Genomic DNA, 26,211 nt, shown 5'->3' with positions numbered 1-26,211 from the left:
CTTCTGCTTCATCTGACCACTTTTTAAAATCGATCTAGGTCACCGGTGCTTCCTGCTATAATTTTTGCGTGTAAGCAGGAATCAAAGAATAGAATTATGGTCAGATTTACCAAATGGAGGGCGAGGGAGAGCTTTGTATGCATCTCGGTGTGTGGAGTATAGGTGGTCCAGAGTTATTTTCCCTCTGGTTGCACATTTAACATGTTGATAGAAATTATGTAAAACTGATTTAAGTTTCCCTGCATTAAAGTCCCCGGCTACTAGGAGCGCCGCCTCTGGGTGAGCGTTTTCTTGTTTGCTTATGGCGGAATACAAGCTCATTCAATGCTATCTTAGTGCCAGCCTCTGACTGTGGTACGTAAAACAGCTACAAAGAATATAGATGAAAACTCTCTCCAAAGGTAATGTGGTCTGCAGCTTGTCATGAGAAACTCTACCTCAGCAGAGCAGTAGCTCGAGACTTCCTTAGATATTGTGCACCAGCTGTTGTTTACAAAAATACATAGACCACCGCCCCTCGTCTTACCAGACTCCGCTGTTCTATCCTGCCGGTACATCGTATAACCAGCCTGCTGTATGTTGATATTGTCGTCGTTCAGCCACGACTCCGTGAAGCATAGGTTTTAATGTTCCGTTAGTAGTTTAATCTTCTCAATAACTCGTCCACTTCATTGCCCAAAGATTGCATGTTTGTGAGCAGAATTGAGGGGAGTGGGGGTTTATTCGATCGCTTCCTACTCCTCAGAAGGCAGCCCGCCCCTCAGGCCTCTCTATCTCCACCTCTTCTTCAACAAGATCACTGGGGTCTGGGCCTGTTCCCGAAGGAGCCGTATATCCTCCGCCTCGTCAGAGTCGTGAAAGAAAAAGGATTTCTGCTTTTTCATCAGGACTGAGTAATCGCAGTCCTGATGTCCTGAAGTTAGTTTTGGTCATAAGAGACGGTAGCAGCAACATTATGTACAAAAATAGTAAAAAAAACAAGTTAAACCCAGATAAACAAAAAAACTATTGGTTAGGGGCACGTAAAACATCTGCCTTCTGCTCCGGCGCAATTTTAGAGTTTCATGGGAGCATCTTCCGGGCCAGTTTGCCCACTACCCCCTCCTGTAGGCAATTAGTAGGGCTTGGGTTCTCTGCCGCTGGAGGGTCTCTTTCTTCTTGTGGCCAGGAATTAATTCACTTTGTGCAATACAACCTTAAACAGGCAACTCCACCACTGAAATCTTGTGCACAACCACGTCGCCGTCGTTGCTGAAACGATGTTGGCAGATAAATGGCATAACAAATGGGCCTCAGGAACTTGTCACGGTATCTCTGTGCATTCAAATTGCCACCAATAAAATGCATTTGTGTTTGTTGTCCAAAGCTTATGCCTGCCCATACCCCCACCTTGGGGCACTGGTCACAATATTGACATCAGCAAACTGCTCGCCCACAATGACGCCATACACGTACTCTGCAGTTGAGGCCAGTTGGACATACAGCCAAATTCTCTAAAAACGACATTGGAGGCAGCTTGTAGTAGAGAAATTAACAATGAATTATCTGGCAATAGATTTGGTAGACATTCCTTTGCAAAGGAGAAATGCTCGCTAACAGGGATGTAAAACTTAGTTGTTTTTTTTACACAGAATTAAGAGAAATAAGCATTTTGTGCACATAGGACATTATTTCAGCTCATTAAACATGGGACTAACATTACACGCTGCATTTAGATTTTTGTTCAGTGTTATGATGCAAGGTGATTTGTTGATCAGTCAGTCAGCAGTCTCCTGCACTGTCAGCTGTGTCAAACAAGCCCAATGTCAGAAGAGGTTAGAACTTACACAGGTTAGGAGAATCAGGTTTAGGGTTAGCAAAGATTCTCAGGCGAGACTCAAACATGCAACAATTGATGTCGCTGACATTTGCTGCATCCCTTCTAGCCATGATCCATCACCCCCAACTGACCCTGTGGTTACTCATAATTCAGTCCCCTACAAAAGGTGAACAGTCAATGAAGACACCCATGATGGCACTGTCAAATGAATAATGAGCTGACAATTAAAGTTTCCCCAAAAAAGTTTAATAACTTGAATACAAAATTGTTGCCAGTGTTTTACTAGGACATAGGCCTATGCAATTCACAGCTGAAAAACTGCACCCCCCAAAAAAAAAGACACTCCCCCTGCCACCAAACTAGTCTTGATGGTTTTCAGCACAAGAAAAGACCTCTGAATTATGAAATATATTTTTGCAATTAGGATATATAATAAATTGGTACATTATTATTAGAGTGTCATCATGAATTTGTTAGCTCTTGACAAGAGAGTGGGATGGGTACTGGTTGCATACTCATCTACTGGCTTAAATTGAAAAACTGCAGAGAATTGTTGCAATTTAGAGGTTCCACTATAGGGCCATGTGATAATTCACATTTATACATCACTTAAATCTCCTATCTGAAGTCAGATTAAAAAAAACTGATGAAAGGGTATGTTCAGGATATACCATGAATAAACTAAAAGTACTGTTAATTACTATAGTTGAAGCATTAGAAAAGACAAGCGCGCATTGCATTTCCATCCAATGGAACAGTGGATTATTCAGAGAAACAGCAGTTATTAGGAAGATGTTATTAAATCATAGTTTATTAAAATGGGCAAGAGGAACATGGGGAGGTCAAAACAAAGAGTTGATCTCCATTACAAACAAAGATTTAGAAACTCCAGCATTCTTAGTGCCGTACGTTTCACAGAAAACGGCATTTATGCTTTAAACAGGTAGAGGGGGATGTTTGGTAGGAGAGTCCAGTTTACCATATTAAAAACACTAGTGGGTTTTACAGCCAAGAAATTTAAAAAAACATTCAAGCCCATCCAATATATTCAGATGAAGATATGAGGGGCTATTCAAAACCTGTTTCAAAATGACAGTGAGTCAAGTGCACAGTCAGTCCTCTCATTCTTATCCAACATTTGGAGTCGGGTTAAGGAGGAGTGTGTGTGTGTGTAGGCGGGGAGGGGAGTGTGTGTTACGTGCTCTTCATCATCTTCCTCTTCTTCAACATCCTCTCTCGCCAGTCATCAGGTAAAGCCTCAAAGTTGGCATTCTTTCCAGCTTTGCCCCTGCAATCCAACAGATAAATCTATTTCTTACGGCCTTTCACCAAAAACATGTGCATTACAAGTTAAAATAAAAAACCTAATGCATGTCTCCCAACACAAACCGTGTGCAATCACAGTAATTCAGCTCAGGTTTGTGAAAGTCCTCATCATTGAGGCATGTCAAGAAAAACAGCAGGTACACTAAGGAACAGTAACCACATCAAACAGACTTTATTTTTTTTTAATCAGAGGCTGTATGAATCAAGTGTCTCAGAGTAGGAGTGCTGATGTAGGATCAGCCTTTTAGATCATTATGAATAAGATACATGGACACGCCTACTGTGCGATTCTTAATAAGGCCCAAGACGTACAACTTATAAAAAATTGTAGGGGGGGGGGCTCTTACGTGAGTAACTGCTGCTGTTTCCACTCCTCAATGCTCCTCTTGTTGAGCTGGTCCCTGTCCTCGTCGCTAGAACTAGCCTGCTCCTCCTCGTCCAGCTCTTTCTGGATGCTCTGCCACTTCTTCACCAGAGACGGCATCTTCGTTTTGCTCTTCTTCGACTGGACACAGCAACCAGGGGAATAACGGAGAGAGTGGGGGATTGTCATTTAATGCCATCATTGATTTGATTCTACTAGGAGACGCTTCAATATATATATATATATATATTTTTTTTTATACATCAAATTAGACTGATCTTTTACAATACTTTCTCAATGCATAGAACAGATGAAAAGTTAGTCACATGCTCCAAATACATCAGGTGTAGACTGTACAGTGAAATTCTTACTTACGAGCCCTTAACCAACAATGCAGTTTAGTTTATTTAGTAAATATTTTCTTCAGTAAAAAAATAAAATGAGACAGTGGGTACCAGTACCAAGTCAATGTGTGGGGTACAGGTTAGTTGAGGTAATTTGTACATGTAGGTAGGGGTAAAGTGACTATGCATAGATAATAAACAGCGAGTAGCAGTAGTGTAAAAACGAAGAGGGGGGGGGGTTTAGAAGCTGTTAAAGAGCCTTGTGGACCTAGACTTGGCGCTCCGGTAACGCTTGCCGTGCAATAGCAGAGAGAACAGTCAGACTTGGGTGACTGGTGTTTGACAATTTGTTGGGCCTTCCTCGGACCCGCCAAGTATATAGGTCCTAGATGGCAAGAAGCTTGGCCCCAGTAATGTACTGGGCCATACGCACTACCCTCTGTAGCGCCCTACGGTCGGATGCTGAGCAGTTGCCAAACCAAGTGGTGATGTAACCGTTCAGGATGCTCTCGATGGTGCAGCTGTAGAACTTTTTGGTGATCTGGGGACCCATGCCAAATCTTTTCAGTCTCCTGAGGGGGAAAAGGCATTGTTGTGCACTCGTCACAACTTTCTTGGTGTGTTTGGACCATGATAGTTCGTTGGTGGACCCCAGGGAACTTGAAGCTCTCAACCTGCGCAACTAGAGCCCGATCGATGTGAATGGGGGTGTGTTAGGGGTGTGTTCTGCCCTCCTTTTCCTGTAGTACATGATCATCTCCTTTGTCTTGCTCATGTTTGATTTGATTTGATTTGTTGGAGAGGTTGTGGTCCTGGCACCACACTGCCAGGTCTCCGACATCCTCCATAGGCTGTCTCATCATGCTCGGTGATCAGGCCTACCACCGTTGTCGTCAGCAAACGTAATGATGGTGTGGAGTCCTGCTTGGCCACGCATGTGGGTGGACAGGGAGTACAGGAGGGGCCCCTGTGTTGAGGATCAGCGTGGCAGACGTGTTGTTGCCTGCCCTAACCACCTGGGGGTGGCCCATCAGGAAGTCCAGGATCCAGTTGCAGAGGGAGGTGTATTGTCGTTCGCTTAGTGATGAGCTTTGTGGGCACTACGGCGTTGAATGCTGAGCTGTAGTCAATGAATAGCACGTTTGTCCAAGTGGGAAATGGCAGTGTGGAGTGCGATTGCATCATCTGTGGATCGGTTGGGGCGGTATGCGAATTGGAGTGGGTCTAGGGTTTCCGGGATGATGGTGTTGATGTGAACCATGACCAGCCTTTCAAATCACTTCATGGCTACCGACATGAGTGCTAAGGGGCAGTAGTAATTTAGGCAGGTTACTGTCGCTTTCTTGGGCACAGGGACTATGGTGTTCTGCTTGAAACATGTAGGTATTACAGACGCAGACAGGGAGAGGTTGAAAATGTCAGTGAAGACACTTGCCATTTGGTCCGCGCATGCTCCGAGAACACGTCCTAGTAATCCATCTGGCCCTGCGGCCTTGTGAATGTCGACCTGCTTAAAAAGGTCTTGCTCACATAGGCTACGGAGAGCGTGATCACACAGTCGTCCGAAACAGCTGGTGCTCTCATGCACGCTTCAGTGTTGCTTCCCTCGAAGCGAGCATAAAAAGGCATTTAGCTCGTCTGGTAGCTCACGTTACTGGGCAGCTCGCGTTTGGGCTTTATTGTATATAGGGGTGTGACGTTTAAACTAATTTGGGATCAATAACGTCTAAAATAAAAAATCCTAACTGAAACCACCCCCTTTTTGTACAACGTCACAGTGAAGTTATCACAACTACAATTAATAGATCCTGAGCATCATAAAAATACAAATTAACTGATTGAGAGCTTGCAGAGAACAACAGTCAAGCTCTCAAAGACCATACGTGGCGTTGACAGATTGTTGGCCATCCATTAACATGCTGTTATTGAAATGAGCCATCACATTTATGAGAAGTAGGACAAGTACGTACTAAAAAAAAATGGAGGAGAGGCACAGGAGAATCTAAAATGGCATTAATACCATCGTTGCTGAGTGGGTGAAGGACAGCAGTTAGGTGAGCGCCATAAGGTAGGGTTTCCACAAGTTACCACAGCCATAAAATCAAAATTGCCTACATTGTAAAAATGTATGAAAACAGGAAATTGTAGAAGTAGGTGGGCTTTATGACTGTGGCTGTGGTTACTCGTGACGACCAGGAGGTAGGTAGCCAGGACTGCAGTAGATTGAACTGCATTGTCCCCTAGCGGTTAGACGCAGAACCATATCTGGATTGTGAATTCGCATCATGACGATTATTTTTAAAATGGTTAAAATGTCAAGCATTTTTTTGTCACATTACTAATTGGATATGAAAATCAAAGACACCCACCTTATCCTTCTTTAGTTTCTTGGTCTTGTCCGTTAGCAATGTTTTAAACCCTGTGGGGTCCAGGGCAGAAGGGGCCTGAACGGGGGGTAGCGGGGGGCGGGTAGGGGGAGGTGGGAGAGGTGGGGCCACGGTTTCAGAAGGCAGTGGCGGTGTAGCTACCGCAGACTCACCCCAGTAGGCAGCTCCTGACATCACAGGACAGAACACAAAAGTCAACTATTTGATACAAGCACTACACAGTTTAATTGCAAACCATGTGATCTCTAAACACCACACACCTATACTGTGAGACACTAGTGACCTTACATCTCCCATCAGAAAAATACTTCAATCATAGTAATTCAGTACAGGTCTGTGAAAGTTCTCATCATTGAGTCCTGCTACTTCAAGAGTAATGTTAACATGAAAACCAGCATGCTGACGACGTCATTGCTTTTTACCTGCTGTGGCGATGGTCTGTGTGTAGAGGATGGCGCTGCTGCCAATGGTTACAGCCTTGGTCAGCTGACCTGATCCTGAAGCCTTGCGTTTCTGACTCTTACCCAGCGGGGCTGTAGACTCCACAACCTGAGGACAGAAAATACTGAAACAGATTAGCTTACAGTAAAAGCCCATCTTATGCTAATGTACATCTCCGATCAGATTTTTTGGGGGTTGCAATCACATTCATTCAGTACCGGTCTGTGAAAGTTATCATTTAGAGTTAAGTTAACAAAAACCAGCAGGCCCACTGACTGGCACTTGGCAACTGCTGGACTAGGCTGTCATCTAAAAAGTGTTCTTAGTCTAGTCACAAGACTACTAGATGACATTTGAGGTTTGGATTAGTAGAACGGTCACATACCTTCACGCCAACAACAACACCCGGGGGGAGTGGAGGCTCTGTTCCAGGTGCTGGAGGCTCACTGTCATCATCCTCCATCTCTACCTCCTCTATCTCTCCATCATCCTCCAGGGGAGGAGGGGGGAGAGGGGGAGGTGACTCTGGGGGTGGAGGGGGAGGCGGGGGGGAGTCGGCAGGGGGAGGGGGCTGGTCAGGGGGAAGTGGGGGCTGAGGCACAGACCAATAGGAGGGAAGGCCAGGCTGAGGGGGGACAATGGGTGTGAAGACTGAAGCTCCTGCAATATGATAGAACATGTATAAAAGCTGGGGTTAGTTGTGTACCCTTTCTTTGTCAGAGGGGAGGAGTAACCAAATATTGACAAGTTAGTAATATATGACAGTGGCAGGTTCCATAGCTCAAGACTTGCTAGTTAGCTGCTGAAAGCCAAATGTGCTAAGCTGTCCATCTCCTTTCAGATTTTTTTTGCATTCACAGTCATTCAGTACAGGTCTGTGAAAGTTCATCGAGAGTCATGCAACTAGCCAACTAGTGTGGTTCAAGGCCAAGAGATTCATCTGGACCTGTAGATACAGTGGCTGTTATGGGCCGTTAAGAGGACAGTGAAGGGTCTTGGGGACTGACCTACGACTGCGAGCCCACCAGTGGGTACGGGCGGAGGTTTGGGGTCCCCATGTACGGATGTCTTGGTATTTTCTACTTCTTCCACATCTTCCTCTGCTGGGAAGTCCCACTGGGAGGCACTGGTGCGGTCATTGGTATAGAAATACCTCCTCTGCTCTCTAGAAGGAGGGAGAACAGAGATACAAGACAGTCTCAACAGCTGGCCTCATAACTGGCTGAGTCGCTGTATACTTGGGGGTGTAGGGAGATGGGACTGCCAGAGGGGGAATGTTGGGCTGGACAGCCAGGTTAGCCATCCAGGAGAAGGGCCGGATTGGATTGATGGGGAACCCACCTTAACGCTCTCAAAACCAAATTAACAAACCAAAACAAACAGCTTGGGTCCTGTAAAGTCGATCAAAGCAGGGTTCAGATGTTCACATAATGTTTGTCATGACAAAATACACAAACAACCTTTTGCCCCCCAAACATATATGCCAGAGATATAGGCATCTTCATCATCAACTGAACAACCAAATGCAAAAAAACTAACCACTTTATACATATCTATCAATTTTCAGTCAATCAAGGAATAAAAACAGGAAACATATGAAATAGAGTTGGTCTGACCTGCTGGGTCCTCGTCAACGCTCCATCTTCGCTTTAACTGAAACGGTTTGTGACACTCCTCGTTTCCGGGGGGGGTCACTCTGTCGCCCAGCAATGCATTCTGGGGCTGTAGTCCTGTAAAGTGCAAAGCTCTCGCGCACAACCACCTTCCTAGCTACCGTACCCTTGTTCCACTAAGTGGACCCCCAAAGCAGTCTACAGAGCCCCCCCCCCCCAAATACAAGATCCAGAGTCTGGGCTATGGTTGGACAGGACAGGTTGTCCTATCTCTGGTGGTAGTGTTGGGGGATCAGGCTGCTCCCTTATGACAACTGGCAGTGCAGAGTGCCAGCATTGCATCACAGAAACCTTGAGTGTCTCCATTTCATGTAATCCACAGATTGGTTAGGATCTCCCCCATATCAGGTTAAAAAGGTGGCGACCCCAGCTCTGAGGGGGTCGTTGTCACAGGGGTTGGGGGGGGTGATTAAAGATGTTAAAAGGTAAGGAGCGCGTACCTGTCCCAGTGGCACGACCAGCCTTTAGGGGCGGCGTTAAGTTCGTAATGTTTTATGTGCTCGGCGGCTTCCTGCAGCCTGCGGCGGAGATAGATCCCGTTCAGAGCCCCCTCCCGCCAGTCAGCGATCCGCGTCTGACAGAAAGGAAGGGAAAAGAGAGGGGGAGAGAAACAATGACTGTTAGGCATACACCTTGTTTTCTAAAATGAGGATGGTGATCAAATTAATAAAAAAATTAAAAAACATCTCCCATCAGAACAATAACTTGCAATCAGTCATTCAGTAGAGGTCTGTGAAAGTTCCCATCATTGAGTCATGCAGATAGCCAACTAATGCAGATTTAAGGCCAAGAAAATATAATCTGGACCTGAAGATATAGGCTGTCATTGTAGGAAAACTATGACAGACTATAGTCCTCCTACCTCAGTCTGTAACAGAAGAAGCTGAAAGTTGGAGATAGTTTTCTTGTTGATCCCCAAAAACTCCATCTTGCTGGTTAAGGTGTTGGCAAGTTCGCCGATCTGAAACTGAACATTCAAAACATTTGATTAATTAGTTAGCCACCAGTTATTTTAAGAATCACTCATGACTAGGCACACAGTTCTCATGCCAAGGCCCTACTACGAAGAGTTAAATTGGTGCGAGAGTTGATAAAAGGTTTCAGTACCTTGAGCTCTGGAGTTTCGACTTCCTCCTTTGGTGGCACATTAGGAACCATTTTGTCCCCAGTTTCCGGGTCCTCCTCTTCCCCGGCCTTCTCTGGGACTTTGGAATGTGCTGCAAAACATGCATAAGAGGACTTGTATTAAAGCTAACCCTACATGTGTATGACAGAGTTGGTCTGGGAAGCATATCAGATCTTAAGGCCTCAGGACTCAACATTAACGCTGTCACGTTTGCAAGGGGCAAGTAAAAATATATATTTATAACACCTATTTTTTTACATTTTTCTTTAGAAATAAGCAGATTACAGATCTGTTGCCTGAATGGACAAGTAAAACAGATCATACAAAAGTCATAGTATCAAAAAGGCTACTCCGATCAACATTGGATTTAGATCAAAGTGTCCTACGGATGCGATGTTTTGCTCTCTGCCCAACCAATCTCGGCAGAGCGTGTCGGACTATAATAATTGTAGGCCTGCATTGACAGGCATGAGCAGTCTATCTTTTGAGATCAAAGCGAGCCGCATTTGCACATTTGTTGATAATTGCTAGTGAGTTATTTTTTTATTTTTTATTTTTATTTCACCTTTATTTAACCAGGTAGGCTAGTTGAGAACAGGTTCTCATTTGCAACTGCGACCTGGCCAAGATAAAGCATAGCAGAGTGAACAGACAACACAGAGTTACACATGGAGTAAACAATTAACAAGTCAATAACACGGTAGAGAAAAAAAAGGGGAGTCTATATACAATGTGTGCAAAAGGCATGAGGAGGTAGGCGAATAATTACAATATTGCAGATTAACACTGGAGTGATAAATGATCAGATGATCATGTACAGGTAGAGATATTTGTGTGCAAAAGAGCAGAAAAGTAAATAAATAAAAACTGTGGGGATGAGGTAGGTGAAAATGGGTGTGCTATTTACCAATAGATTATGTACAGCTGCAGCGATCGGTTAGCTGCTCAGATAGCTGATGTTTGAAGTTGGTGAGGGAGATAAAAGTCTCCAACTTCAGCGATTTTTGCAATTCGTTCCAGTCACAGGCAGCAGAGTACTGGAACGAAAGGCGGCCGAATGAGGTGTTGGCTTTGGGGATGCTCAATGAGATACACCTGCTGGAGCGCGTGCTACGGATGGGTGTTGCCATCGTGACCAGTGAGCTGAGATAAGGCGGAGCTTTGCCTAGCATGGCCTTGTAGATGACCTGGAGCCAGTGGGTCTGGCGACGAATATGTAGCGAGGGCCAGCCGACTAGAGCATACAAGTCGCAGTGGTGGGTAGTATAAGGTGCTTTAGTGACAAAACGGATGGCACTGTGATAAACTGCATCCAGTTTGCTGAGAAGAGTGTTGGAAGCAATTTTGTAGATGACATCGCCGATGTCGAGGATCGGTAGGATAGTCAGTTTTACTAGGGTAAGCTTGGCAGCGTGAGTGAAGGAGGCTTTGTTGCGGAATAGAAAGCAGACTCTTGATTTGATTTTCGATTGGAGATGTTTGATATGGGTCTGGAAGGAGAGTTTGCAGTCTAGCCAGACACCTAGGTACTTATAGGTGTCCACATATTCAAGGTCGGAACCATCCAGTGTGGTGATGCTAGTCGGGCAAGCGGGTGCATGCAGCGATCGGTTGAAAAGCATGCATTTGGTTTTACTAGCGTTTAAGAGCAGTTGGAGGCCACGGAAGGAGTGTTGTATGGCATTGAAGCTCGATTGGAGGTTAGATAGCACAGTGTCCAATGACGGGCCGAAAGTGTATAGAATGGTGTCGTCTGCGTAGAGGTGGATCAGGGAATTGCCCGCAGCAAGAGCAACATCATTGATATACACAGAGAAAAGAGTCGGCCCGAGAATTGAACCCTGTGGCACCCCCATAGAGACTGCCAGAGGACCAGACAACATGCCCTCCGATTTGACACACTGAACTCTGTCTGCAAAGTAGTTGGTGAACCAGGCAAGGCAGTCATCCGAAAAGCCGAGGCTACTGAGTCTGCCGATAAGAATATGGTGATTGACAGAGTCGAAAGCCTTGGCAAGGTCGATGAAGACGGCTGCACAGTACTGTCTTTTATCGATGGCGGTTATGATGTCATTTAGTACCTTGAGTGTGGCTGAGGTGCACCCGTGACCGGCTCGGAAACCAGATTGCATAGCGGAGAAGGTACGGTGGGATTCGAGATGGTCAGTGACCGGTTTGTTGACTTGGCTTTCGAAGACCTTAGATAGGCAGGGCAGAATGGATATAGGTCTGTAACAGTTTGGATCCAGGGTGTCTCCCCCTTTGAAGAGGGGGATGACTGCGGCAGCTTTCCAATCCTTGGGGATCTCAGACGATATGAAAGAGAGGTTGAACAGGCTGGTAATAGGGGTTGCGACAATGGCGGCGGATAGTTTCAGAAATAGAGGGTCCAGATTGTCAAGCCCAGCTGATTTATACGGGTCCAGGTTTTGCAGCTCTTTCAGAACATCTGCTATCTGGATTTGGGTAAAGGAGAACCTGGAGAGGCTTGGGCGAGGAGCTGCGGGGGGGGCCGGAGCTGTTGGCCGAGGTAGGAGTAGCCAGGCGGAAGGCATGGCCAGCCGTTGAGAAATGCTTGTTGAAGTTTTCGATAATCATGGATTTGTCGGTGGTGACCGTGTTCCCTAGCCTCAGTGCAGTGGGCAGCTGGGAGGAGGTGCTCTTGTTCTCCATGGACTTCACAGAGTTATTTGCGCAGTTTAGCCCATTTTGGTTCAGCAATAAACCCAATGCTGCATACTCCAGTTGTAAAACACTCTCTATTGGCCATGTAATTCTGAGAAAGTAACTCCTATGCTGTCAAAAACTCCTCTGAACAATGAATTACTGAATTAGCTACCTCACCAATCTTAGCCATTTTATTCCAGGTTCACTGAACAAGTTAATTATTTTATGAAGACATACTGTAAGTAGTTGGATGTAATTGTAATGTGTCAGGCTTTTGAGCCAGTCTCACTTGAACATACCACATTGTAAAAATAGTAAAAATAAATCAGTTTTGGTGTCATCAGTGCTTGTGTTTGAGCAGGGTTGGATGAAAAGCCTGCACACCCAGTAGCTTTCCAGATGGAGGGTTGATGGACCACATGTGTTTTATATAGTAGCCCATCAGTACAGTATTTTACTTTGTTGTGGGGTTAAGTGCCTTGGTCAAGGCCACAAAGGCAGGAGATGTAATACATGACATCAGATCAGCAGCCTTCCATTGTCAATACCAGTAATAATGTTATTTTGTGAAGTGGTTCCTTGCAACATACAACAATTTTCAGTTACGTTTTTGGACCATGGTTTTACAGACCAAGTGACTTGAGCTTAAGTCCTACTTGTTCAAAAGACTAGTGGGTAAAAAAGTGAATGTCCAGCCCCGGTCCTAGAGAAGAGTTTACATCCCAGGATGAACCACATCAGAACAATATAATAATGTAATCTGCCCAGAGTTTGTGTATCTGGACTGGATCGCATCCTAACGGTTCTCCAGACACTCACCTGTGTCTGGGTCTTCCCGTGTATCCGAGTCCCTGCTGTTTGAATCGGGGCTGGCTGCTCTGAGGAAGGCAGTCTTCCACATGGCCTTTTTCGGAAGCAGGCTACGAGTCCCGGCGGCGGCCTCCTGACTGGCCTCAGAACAGGGGCTGGAGCCCCCCACACTGCAATCGCCCTCTTCCAACGCCCGCAGCTCAGCCTAGGGGGCAGAGGGACAAAAAGAGGAAAGATACTCATGTTGGATTCGTTGTAAAGGATAACTCCCAAACGTACACACTAGTTCTGCACGTGTTGAATTGTCAACATTAAATGTTAATGTCACAAATTTTGTGACCTTTTCAAAAGAGTTACAATATATAAACTCCCTTGAAAGAGATGTACATGCAACATCCCTGGTTAAATAAAGGATGAATAAAATATAAGCTGACCTTTTTCCTGTCCAAAGCCAGCTCCAGCTCCATGGTGTCCTCTTCTGTCTCCTCTGCATCAGAGTCCTCCTCAGACTGGTTTCTGCTGCATTGGTCTCTCAGCGGGTGTGTGGGGGTGTCTGGCTCATTCAGTGGAGGAGCAGGGGACCCTGGGAGGCTATCCTCCAAGCTGTTCTCCCTCTCCTCCAGCCCCCCCACCAGCCTTTTCCTCCACTTCTCCTCCGCTTCTTTCACCTCGGCAGGGATGAGGGGACCGAGGAGGGAGGCGGCCACACCATGACGCTCCTCTTCCTCACTGGTAAGGGCCACCACACTCTCCATCACTTCCTGTCAAAGAGACACTCAAAGTAAGACATACACAGACACACTTTTGCCAACAAATGGGCAGTCAAGTACTTTTTGGGAATTCACACTGAATCACTGAGCACAAAAGTAGTCAAATAACTCACCTTTTTTGTCTTGGATGTTAGTTCCCTAACAGCAGTGGAGTGTTGTTCAGCATAGCAACCTGCACTCTGTGTAGCTCCATTGCCATTGACTGTTGAGCTACAGGGGATGAAACAGAATACAGATAAAAACTAAGAACAAAACACATTTCAGAGTCATGCTGTAGCATACAAATCCACTTGTATGACTAACATTCGATATTATGTTGTACCATCCACTAACACCCCACCTGTCTGTGTACTGCTGCAGGCTCTGCACCTGGTGGGCTAGTTAGTAGAGGTCGACAAAAAATGGCTGATTTCAAGTTTAATAACAAATCGATAAATCTGCCTTTTTGGACGCCGATTATGGACGATAACAGTGCAATCCACGAGGAGACTGCGTAGCAGGCTGACCACCTGTTACGCGAGTGCAGCATCAAAAGGACCTTGTGGCTGCAAGGAGCCAAGGTAAGTTGCTAGCTAGCATTAACCCTATCTTTAAATTTAAAAAAATTAAAAAAATAGCACAATAGTTGCAATAATGTACCTAACCATAAACATCAATGCCTTTCTTAAAATCAATACACAAGTATATATTTTTTAAACCTGCATATGTAGTTAAAAGAAATTCATGATAGCAGACAATATTAACTAGGGAAATTGTGTAACTTCTCTTGCGTTCAGTGCAAGCAGAGTCAGGGTATATGCAGCAGTTTGGGCCGCCTGGCTTGTTGAACTGTTGAAAGGACATTTATTCCTAACAAAGACCATAATTAATTTGCCAGAATTTTACAAAATTATGACACTACATTGAAGGTTATGCAATGTAACAGTAATATTTAGACTTAGGGATGCCACCCGTTCGATAAAATACGGAACAGTTCCGTATTTCACTGAAAGAATAAACATTTTGTTTTCGAAATTATAGCTTCTGGATTTGACCATATTAATGACCAAAGGCTCATATTTCTGTGTGTTTATTATATTATAATTAAGTATATGATTTGATAGGGCAGTCTGAGCGGTGGTAGGCAGCAGCAGGCTCGTAAGCATTCATTCAAACAGCAGCTCTCAGCAATGCTGGGATGCACAGCGCTGTTAATGACTTCAAGCCTATCAACTCCCGAGATTTGGCTGGCAATACTGTGCCTATAAGAACATCCAATAGTCAAAGGTATATGAAATACAAATGGTAAAGAGAGAAATAGTCCTAGAATACCTACAACCTAAAACTTCTTAACTGGGAATATTGAAGACTAATGTTAAAAGGAACCACCAGCTTTCATATGTTCTCATGTTCTGAGCAAGGAACTTAAACGTTAGCTTTTTTATTTTTACATGGCACATATTGCACTTTAACTTTCTTCTCAAACATTGTGTTTTTGCTATATTTAAACCAAATTGAAAAAATTTCATTAGTTATTTGAGACTAAATATATGTTATTTATGTATTATATTAAGTTAAGTGTTCCTTGTTCATTCAGTATTGTTGTAAATGTCATTTATTGCAAAAATAATTAAGACGGATGAATCGGTATCGGCTTTTTTGGTCCTCCAATAAATCGTATCGGCGTTGAAAAATCATAAAATCGGTCGACCTCTACCAGGTAGTAATTAACATCTCACCTGTCTGTGTACTGCTGCAGGCCCTGTACCTGGTGGGCCAGGTAATAAGGCAGCTGCCAGGCCACTTCGTTGGTCTGAGTGTTCCAGTAGTAGTAACAACCTGTGTTGTCATCCCACACCTCCTGCCAGTCCCCCATCTCCAATCCTCCCACTGGTGGACAGGAAACAAATAAGGAAGGAACTCTAGATCAGCAGAACCGCACACTTGACATGTCATAAACAATGGCCAACTGAACTTCTCAGGTAAGTTCTACACAAATGTATGGAATACAATAAAACCGGTCACCTCCAGCGAGTGAAGTATGGGTATCGTACTGGAAGTCCGCCCCAGTACTCTCAGGCTCTGCCCCCATCTCAGAGGCATGTTGCTGGGCTTTGGGTTCTGGACGTGGTGGGGTCGGGGCTGGGGCCGACGGATCCCCTGTGGGCTCCTCTGAGCCCGGCTGTGTAGTGATTGCATCAATTTCCTATTGGGGGGGGGCACAGTTAAATGGGTTTATTAAAAGGATAACACTTGCCTAATGACATTAACAAATCAGGGAAATAAAGACCAACACGTGGCGATCACTTGTATAGCGTCTGATTCGCACCTGAATCAGTAGGCGGAGGCTGCGGGGATGGCACATCACTCTAGACAGGCATCAGCAACGTAAGGCACGCGCGTGCCGCGAGGGAATTTGCCTTGGCATGCCAAGCAAGTTGATAAAAAAGGACAAAAAGTGAAATTGCATTGTTTTCCATAAATGGCTACTGCCTTGGACCAGACACCGTTTGAGAGAATATTCCTTAGGCCTACGGTATGTGTGAAGATAACATGTCTTAGGTATAATTTTTAAATGTTGAGTCAACTCATGCGCATTAAATTGTTTCATAACTTCATTGTGTGAATTGTATCATTCACTGTTACCTATATCACCAGTAGTACATTGACAGTTAATTTCTAATCTGTTTACACTCATTTATGGAAATTATGTTACTCAATTTAATACATTATCGTCCTTTACCATTCTCATTGTCGGAGTGGACAAGTTGTTTGCAGAGCTCACAACCTACACTACACGTGTGAGAAACAAGTTTCAGTTTAATTTAAAATGGTCAATGTAGTTATTGTTTGGAGCACTCCTGTCAATGTTGAGGAACCGTAGGCCTAGGCTACACGGCCTGCGCACAAATGTATACATTAACCCATTTGGGGATGTCTGATAGTCTTAACTCACAACTAATGACCCGTGGAGCTTCTCAAAGTAATCTCTTCACCTTAAAACAGCAAGTAAACTAAGTGTTTTTACATCCATTGAGAACAAGTCTTTCCAGCGCTCTCCCTTTCGATAGCCACTGAACCTCAGTGTGAAATGGAAAAATATCATGCTCTGATCAGGTGGAAACGTAATTATTACTGAACAAAAATATAAAATGCAACATACAACAATTTCACTGAGTTGCAGTTCATAGGGAAATCAATCAATTTAAATAAATTCATTAGGGCCTGATCTATGGATTTCACGTCACTGGGCATGGGTGGACATGGGCCCACCCACTCGGGAGCCAGGTCCACCCACTGGGGAGCTAGGCAGTCAATGATAATTAGTTTTTCCCTGACCAAAGGGCTTTATTACAGACAGAAATACTCCTCAGTTTCATCAGCTGTCTGGGTCGCAGACGATCCCGCAGGCGAAGAAGCCGGATGCGGATGTCCTGGGCTGGCGTGGTTATGGTATTTTTCCCATCCAAAAGACAGCACCAATGTCCCCAATCACCACCCTGGGGGCTTTGGGATACTATTTTAGACCAGAGGAAAGAGCACCTCCTACTGGCCCTCCAACACCATTTCCAGCAGCATCTGGTCTCCCATCTACAGACAGACCAGGACCAACCCTGCCTAGCTTCAGAAGCAAGCCAGCAGTGGGATGCAAGGTGGTATACTTCTGGCTAAGAGAAATTAACACAAAAATTTGCCAACAGCTATAGTAGACATTCCTGCAGTGAGCATGCCAATTGCACACTCCGTCAAAACACCGGTGTTTGAACACCTACTCATTCCAGGGTTTTTCTTTATTTTTACTACATTGTAGATAAACAGTGTCGACATCAAAACTATGAAATAACACATATGGAATGACGTAGAAACCAAGTGTTAAATCAAAATATATTTTATGAGATTCTTCAAAGTAGCCACCCTTTGCTTTGACAGCTTTGCATACTCTTGGCATTCTCTCAACCAGCTTCATGAGGTAGTCACCTGGAATGCATTTCAATTAACAGGCGTGCCTTGTTAAAAGCTAATTTGTGGAATTTCTTTCCTTCTTAATGCGTTTGACCCAATCAGTTGTGTTGTGACAAGGTAGGGGGTTATATAGATGGTCTTTTACCAAATAGGGCGATCAAGAACAGATCAAATAAGCAAAGAGAAATGACAGTCCATCTTACTTTAAGACATGAAGGTCAGTCAACACGGAAAAAGTAAAGAACTTGAAAGTTTCTTCAAGTGCAGTCGCAAAAACCATAAAGCGCTATGATGAAACTAGCTCTCATGACGACCGCAACAGATAAGGAAGACCCAGAGTTACCTCTGCTGCTGAGGATAAGTTCCAGACCCCAAATAAATGCTTCAGAGTTCAAGTAACAAACATCAACTGCTCAGAGGAAACTGCATGAAATCAGGTCTTTGTGGTAAAATTGCTGCAAAGAAACCACTACTAAAGGACTCCAATAAGAAGAGACTTGCTTGGGCCAAGAAACACAAGCATGGACTTTAGACCGGTGAAAGTGTCCTTTGGTCTGACGAGTCCAAATGAGATTTTAGGTTCCAAATGCCGTCTCTTTGTGAGACGCAGAGTTGCCGCATGTGTGGTTCCCACTGTGAAGCATGGAGGTGGTGTGATGGTGGTACTGTCGGTGATTTATTTAGAACTCAAGGCACACTTAGCCAGCATGGCTACCACAGCATTCTGCAGTGATACGCCATCCCATCTGGTTTGCGCTTAGTGGGACGATCATTTGTTTTTTCAACAGGACAATGGCTATTTGACCAAGGAGTGTGACGAGTGCTGCATCAGATGACCTGGCCTCCACAATCACCTGACCTCAACTCAATTGAGATGAGTTGGACCGCAGAGTGAAGGAAAAGCAGCCAACAAGTGCTCAGCACATGTGGAAACTACTTTAAGACTGTTGGAAATAGCATTCCTCATGAAGCTGGTTGAGAGAATACCATGAGTGTGCAAAGCTGTCAAGGCAAAGGGTGGCTACTTTCAAGAATTTGTTTAACACTTGAGGTGGATGAATCCGAATTAGTTGGGTAACATAAGTAATTAAGATGTCTTCTCTACACAATATTCTTATGTGATATACTTTATTAGAATGTATTTCTTTGGACTCTAGTTTTGGCAGTTGCATTTCTTCCCTCAGCTGGGGCTCAGTCACTTGGGGCCCAGAGAGGGGAGAGGTCAGGCTTGTCTTTTACATGTCTCTGGTGCTATGCAGAATATCAGAAAGGGATGAGGACAGGATGGAACATTGTCTTCATATGTGAATGTGTCTTTACCTATTAAACCATTTGAAGGGATGGCGTGATTAATGGGGAACCAATTACTTGTCTCCACAATGTCTGTGAGCAAGTCACTCCCTCCTTTGGCATTGGGGGGGGGGTGTAGGGCAGTGTCTGGAACCCCTTTATGTCCTCTCTGATGTTGCACTTATCCTGGGATAGTGTATGACCTAGAGGCTCGCTCCCCTCAGTGAGCTTGTCCAGGAGTGGGGTCAAGAGGGAGTTTACTTGAGATGCGAGTATCTAGAGTTGCCAATTAAGTTATGCCATTTGATGAGGTAATGGTTCTGTGCTACGAAGTACCAGGAACAAGATTAGAACCTCGTCTTAAGGACCAAACTGAACGATAATTTATAGCGAATATTATCTGTTATACTCCTTTCTCAACTGTTCCAAAGATCTGTTGTTCATCATGTAAGTTGAGAGGGGTGTGTCTTGGCTATAAAAGATCTTTGTACTTTTAATGGTTCATTAGAGATGGCTCATCATTTTATGTCTTCAGTATTATTCTACAAATGTAGAAAACAGTAAATTAAGAAAAATGAGTAGGTGTCTAAATGTTTGACTGGTACTGTATATCCGATTACTTTTTATCCCTTGCGCAAATACAGCAGTGTCTGGAGCTCACTGACGAAGGAAACTGAGGTACCAGAATAGTTGAAACAATGTTTATGAGCTGTCGCCAGCCCCAGTTGATACAATGTTTCAAGTTTGATGCAGACAGGAGGAGTAGAGGTATGAATGTGATTGAACGAAAATGAACAAACCTCCAATATGATTCATAGGAATTATATATATTTTAAATCAGAATATTTTCTACCTGCAATGTTTGTGTTGGCTTTATGTAGGCAATTTTTACCTAGATGGCAATAAAAATAAAAAAATGTAATATGTTAACAAAAGTGTGCATATGAATAATCAGAAGTGGCAGCCAGAATGGTAGAAACTAAATTGGCACTCTACATGAGAAAGGTTGCCAACCCCTGGTGTAGCATATTACAGGCAACTTCAGGAGCGTAATGGCAGAATCAGCAAAGGCCAGCAGGAGGGCAAGGAAAAGGTTCTGGTCATCTTTATCCGTCTACCTCGAGTCATGTGTGTATTAATGATGTCAAGCAGTGCCCTTAAAAAACAGACAAGCTTGGTGCATATAAACTCAGCAAATAAAGAAACGTCCTCTCACTGTCAACAGCATTTATTTTCAGCAAACTCAACAGAGTGAGTATGTGTACATTTGTATGAACATAAGATTCATCAACAGACAAACTGAACAAGTTCCACAGACATATGATTAACAGAAATCGAATAATGCGTCCATGAACAAAGGGGGCGGGTCAAAATAAAAAGTAAGTCAGTATCTGGTGTGGCCACCAGCTGCATTAAGTACTGCAGTGCATCTCCTCATGGACTGCACCAGATTTGTCAGTTCTTGCTGTGAGAACTTACCCTACTCCTCCACCAAGGCACCTGCCAGTTCCCGGGGGGGGGTGCTCAATGGGATTGAGATCTGGGCTCTACGCTGGCCATGGCCGAACACTGACATTCCTATCTTGCAGGAAGGGTACCATGAGCCTGCATGAAGGGTACCACATGAGGGAGGAGGATGTCTTCCCTGTAACGCACAGCGCTGAGATTGCCTGCAATGACAACAAGCTCAGTCCAATGATGCTGTGACACACCGCCCCAGACCATGACGGACCCTCTACCTCCAAATATATCCCGCTCCAGAGTACAGGCCTCGGTGTAACGCTCATTCCTTCGACGATAAATGCGAATCCGACCATCACCCCAGGTGAGACAAAACTGCGACTTGTCAGTGAAGAGCACTTTTTGCCAGTCCTGTCTGGTCCAGTGACGGTGGGTTTGTGCCGGTGATGTCTGGTGAGGACCTGCCTTGCAACAGGCCTACAAGCCCTCAGTCCAACCACTCTCAGCCTATTGCGGACAGTCAGAGCACTGATTGTGCGTTCCTGGTGTAATTTGGGCAGTTGGTGTTGCCATCCAGTACCTGTCCCGCAGGTCTGATGTTCAGATGTACCGATCCTGTGCAGGTGTTGTTACATGTGGTCTGCCACTGCGAGGACGATCAATTGTCTGTCCTGTTTCCCAGTCTTAGGCATTTCACAGTACGGACATGGCAATTTATTGCCCTGGCCACATCTGCAGTCCTCATGCCTCCTTGCAGCATGCCCAAGGCACGTTCACTCAGATGAGCAGGGACCCTGGGCATCTTTCTTTTGGTGTTTTTCAAAGTCAGTAGAAAGGCCTCTTTAGTGTCCTAAGTTTTGCCTACCGTCTGTAAGCTGTTAGTGTCTTAACGACCATTCCACAGGTGAATGTTCATTAATTGTTTATGGTTCATTGAACAAGCATGGGAAACAGTGTTTAAACCCTTTACAATGAAGATATTTGGATTTTTACAAATTATCCTTGAAAGACAGGGTCCTGAAAAAGGGACGTTTATTTTTTTGATGAGTTTAGTTGATTTATTAAAACATATTTTTTGTCTCCATATAGAAACACAGCCTGTTTTTAAACAATCGCGATTGGTTGAAGGAACAGACTACTGTTGACCCAAAACAAATGTGGGGTCGGGGACAGCCCTAACAGAAATAGAGTATTGATATACTCACGGCCATGAAGTTGGCGAGTATATCTGCAGACTGGTGTTGGGTCCTGACAGAGGGAGGCTGTGGGTCGGCATCCTCTTCGTCATCACTGTCCTCATAGGCCCCCAAGAGGGACAGACCCTCTGAGGAGAAACGCAGAGTCACTGGTCAGGTAATGTACATAGGCAACTATGCTTGTGCGCGCGATTAGTAAACAGCCCTGAAGACGTCTTGTGTTACCTCCCCCAGCTAATGCATAGGCTTGAGCTCAGCAGGACGACAGTTGTCTGGCAGGAGACCTGGGTTTGAACCAAATTCACACAAGCAGATGTGCCAGGACGCACACACCAATATGGAATAGAGTGCCTTCAGAAAGTATTCATATCCCTTGACTTATTCTACATAGTGTTACATCCCGAATTCAAAATCAATTAAATACACACCCCCCACGACAGTGAAAATGTAAAAATTTGGGGAAAATGAAATACCTAAATCTATGTAAGTATTCACACCCCTGAGTCAATACCTTGTAGAATCACCTTTGGCAGCAATTATAGCTGGCAGTATTTTGGGAGTAAGTCTAAGAGTTTTGCACACCTGGATTATATAAAGTTCACCCATTATTCTTTATAAAATTCTTCAAGCTCTCAAGTTGATCTTTGCTAGACAGCCATTTTCAAGTCTTGACAGATTTTCAAGCAGATTTAAGTCAAAACTGCAATTAGGCACAGCAGGAACATTCAATGTCATCTTGGTGAGGAACTGCAGTGTAGATTTCTTGTGTTTCAGGTTATTGTCCTAATGAAAGGTGAATTGGAAAGCAGACAACCAGGTTCTCTATGATTTTTTCCTGTGCTTAGTTCTATTCCAATTATTTTTATCCTAAAAACTCTATATGAAGAGTGGTACTCCGTGATGTGTTGGATTTGATGGTATTCAGGATATAAAGTTTATTTATTTGCAACATTTTTTGCAGTACAACTTTAGTGCCTTATTGCAAACAGGATGCATGTTTTAAAATATTTGTATTCTGTAGATGCTTCCTTTTCACTTTCATTTGGTTTAGTATTATGGATTAACTACAATGTTGACCCACCCTCAGTTCTATTACATCCATTAAACTAAATATTTTATAGTTGGTCACCATATGCTTTATAGTGAAATCCATGAGCGGTTTCCTTCCTCTCCGGTAAACTGAGTTAGGAAGGTCGCCTATATCTTTGTAGTGACTGGCTGTATAGATACACCAACCAAAGTGTAATTAATAAATGTCACCATGCTCAAAAGGATATTCAATGTCAGATTTTTTATTTTAACCCATCTACCAAAAAGTTGATCTTCACGAGGCATTGGAAAACCTCCATGGTCTTTGTGGTTGAATCTGGTTGAAATTCATGGCTCGACTGAGGGAACTTACAGATAATTGTATGTACAGAGATGAGGTAGTCATTCAAAAATCATGATAAACGCTTGTTGCACACATTGATTCCATGCAATTTATGCTATTACTTGTTAAACAAACATTTACCCCTTAACTTATTTAGGCTTGCCATAACAAAGGGGTTGAATACTTGACTCGAAATGTAAACGTTTCATTTTTAATGAATTTGTAAATTTCGAAAAAACACAATTCCCCTTTGACATTATGGGTCTTTGTGTGTAGGCCAGTGACAAAATCTCAATTTTATCAATTTTACATTCCGGCTGTAACAAAACGTGGAACAAGTCAAGGGATGGGAATACTTTTTTAGGCACCATCTTACCTGTGGCCTTAACGGGCATCCTCATTTCTGTGGTTACTTCTCTTGGAAAACTGTATTCATCCCCGTTACCCTCCTGCTCGTCTGCAAAACACGCATAATTGCAATTGTTAAAATGGCTTATTTAGCTAGCTAGATATGTGGCCTGGATTGAGCAGAGGGCTCTGTAGAGCAAGTCTAGCTACCATTGATAGGCATAGCTAATTGTAGAAATTGTCATCGTGCTAGTTTGTGTAACGTGTTTGGTCACAATCAGAAAACAGGCCGCACGAGACAACAAATCGCTATTTGCGCAATATGTTAGCCTAACATATTCACGTTAGCTGGCTAGGCTACCTATCTAGTTAACACTTTAGAAAACGCGAAACACCCCACAATCTATAGTGTTGCCTTTATTGCTTCTGAACTAGTTATTTAAAATATAGTGAAGAAGTAAAACGATGCATTCATTTCCGGAACATAACGTTACATTTTGAACGACTGACTAGCCAACCTAGCTAGGCTACGTCACCGGCTAGGCCAGTTAGCTAGCTTCTACAATGCGTGATCAGTGAAAAAATGGGCCCGATTTTGATCGAATCATCCAGCGACCGAAAACCAAAACATAAAATATGATATTGTCGTCGTGTTTTTACCTTCGGATGCTGAACCTAAAGAGTCTTCTCTTCCACAGACGGCCCCGCTTCGAGGTGGGAAAAGCTGCAGTATTGTTCTGCGTCCTCCTGTTCCTGTGCGAGTTTTCTTTCCCATCGCTGGTCTCTGGTCCCAGAGCGTCTATGCACTAGCCCACCGAGCCAAAGGCATTGCTGTTTGTACCGTTGATTTTTTTTTAGAAACTATCCACAACACATCCGGTGTCAAAGGGAGGGTATTTGTACAAAAGTTCTAATGCTGTTTTATAAGACCTGTTTTTGTGTATTTCTTATATTTATATGACATGTGTATAGGGAACATCATTGAGGGGAGATGACATAGGGAAGTCCTGTAGGCGTTAGTAGATTACATACATTTCATTTGTGAACATTTGATTCGATTAAAGTAGTAGAGTCTAAATGAATTACATTCATATGTTTGCTATATTTCAAGACCAAAATAACCATCATCATAATTATAACTTCATCACAAGCTTTTCTTACAATAGTGCACTGCCAACAAAGTGTGATAACTAAAAAATCTTCAACATGATTTGATTAGGCAACATTTGTTGTTCTTGTAGCCTACTACTCAGTCTCAGATAACACAATATTCCACTTGTGTGTCATATCTAGAGCTAGTCTCATACAGCTGTTTTTATTTTATTTTATTATAGATAAGAAGCTCCTGTGATAATATTAAAACCCATTTAAAGTATTTGAGTCAAATATACGGCCCTATCTGTCAGATAACCTAAATTATGCATAACTCTGGATGAAAGGTGCATAGCTTGACTTTAGCCATCCATCATAGATATTAATCACCTCACAGAAATAAGCCTTGGCAGGTAGGAACAGTTTTTCATATGCTAGAGAAATGTGGAAAATTAGGTAGGTCTATGTAAAGTCATTAGTCAACTGATTAGTCACTCAAAAAGTGACTCAACACTGCCTCTGTGAATTATAATAGCCTATGATGACATTATCTGTATTCAATTTTATGAAAATAATGCCTACACACAATACTATACAGTACATACTAAGCATTCGGAAAGTATTCAGATCCCTTGACTTTTTCCACATGTTGTTAAATATTAAATATTTTTCCCCCTCATCAATCTACACACAATACCCCATAATGATACATGACAAAAAACAGAAATTCCTTATTTACATAAGTATTCAGACCCTTTGCTATAATACTCTAAATTGAGCTCATGTGCATCTTGTTTACATTGATCATCCTTGAGATGTTTCTACATCTTGATTATAGTCCACCTGTGGTAAATTCAATTGATTGGACATGATTTGGAAAGGCACACACCTGTCTATATAAGGTCCCACAGTTGACAGTGCAAGTCAGATCAAAAACCAAGCCATGAGGTCGAAGGAGTTGTCCATAGAGCGCCAAGACAGGATTGTGTCGAGGCACAGCTCTGAGAAAGGATACTAAAACATGTCTGCAGCATTGAAGGTCCCCAACAACACAGTGGCGTCCATCATTCTTAAATGGAAGAAGTTTGGAACCACCAAGATTCTTCCTAGATCTGGCCGTCTGACCAAACGGGGGAGAAGGGCCCTGGTCAGGGACATGACAAAGAACCCGGGCTCCAGAGTTCCTCTGTGGAGATGGGAGAACCTTCCAGAAGGACAACCATCTCTACAGCTCTCCACCAATCCGGCCTTTATGGTAGAGTGGCCAGACGGAAGCCACTCCTTAGTAAAAGGCACATGACAGCCCGCTTGGAGTTTGCCAACAGGCACCTAAAGGACTCAGACCATAAGAAACAAGATTCTCTGGTCTGATGAAACCAAGATTGAACTCTTTGGCCTGAATGCCAAGTGTCACGTCTGGAGGAAACCTGACACCCATCCCTACGGTGAAGCATGGTGGTGGCAACATCATGCTGTGTGGATGTTTTTCAGGGGCAGATGCTGGGAGACTAGTCAGGACAGAGGGAAAGATGAACGGAGCAAAGTACAGAGAGATCCTGAATGAAAACTATTTAATCCATATTAGAATAAGGTTGTAACATAACATGTGGAAAAAGTCAAGGGGTCTGAATACTTTCCAAATGCACTGTACAGTAAGTATGCTGTCCCCAGCAAAGGTTCATGAATAGAGTCATCTGGCAGAATTTCCTTCCCACTGGGCACAGACTGGTTGAATCAACATTGTGTCAATGTAATTTGTCAATGTATTGTGATGTCGAATCTA

The 26,211-nt window shown here is 43.7% G+C and overlaps 1 protein-coding gene across 1 annotated transcript; it reads right to left on the bottom strand.

The window, feature by feature from the left end:
* Positions 1-2,612: 2,612 nt before the first annotated feature.
* On the bottom strand, positions 2,613-26,188 carry fnbp4 (formin binding protein 4). The gene is made up of 17 exons (XM_029685921.2): positions 23,997-26,188; positions 23,365-23,445; positions 21,626-21,744; positions 15,732-15,912; positions 15,446-15,596; positions 13,841-13,937; positions 13,392-13,718; positions 12,967-13,162; positions 9,462-9,571; positions 9,217-9,321; positions 8,795-8,928; positions 7,689-7,846; positions 7,067-7,341; positions 6,663-6,789; positions 6,223-6,407; positions 3,493-3,650; positions 2,613-3,107 (listed from the first exon to the last, which is right to left on the bottom strand). The coding sequence occupies exons 1-17, from the start codon at positions 24,109-24,111 to the stop codon at positions 3,014-3,016; spliced, it is 2,613 nt and encodes an 870-aa protein (XP_029541781.1). The 5' UTR covers positions 24,112-26,188; the 3' UTR covers positions 2,613-3,013.
* Between the last annotated feature and the right edge of the window lie 23 nt (positions 26,189-26,211).

This window comes from Oncorhynchus nerka, linkage group LG17, assembly GCF_034236695.1.
Source record: "Oncorhynchus nerka isolate Pitt River linkage group LG17, Oner_Uvic_2.0, whole genome shotgun sequence".
NCBI lineage: Eukaryota > Metazoa > Chordata > Actinopteri > Salmoniformes > Salmonidae > Oncorhynchus > Oncorhynchus nerka.
This window is presented reverse-complemented; position numbering and strand designations above follow the sequence as displayed.

What these genes read in the sequence shown, in the direction of transcription:
- fnbp4 (XM_029685921.2), bottom strand. Translation starts at nt 24,111, where the DNA reads ATGGGAAAGAAAACTCGCACAGGAACAGGAGGACGCAGAACAATACTG. An exon ending in GATGCCCGTTAAGGCCACAG is followed by an intron (nt 21,745 to 23,364) that starts GTAAGATGGTGC and finishes GTTTCTCCTCAG; the next exon opens with AGGGTCTGTCCCTCTTGGGG. An exon ending in AAACAGCAGCAGTTACTCAC is followed by an intron (nt 3,108 to 3,492) that starts GTAAGAGCCCCC and finishes GTTGGATTGCAG; the next exon opens with GGGCAAAGCTGGAAAGAATG.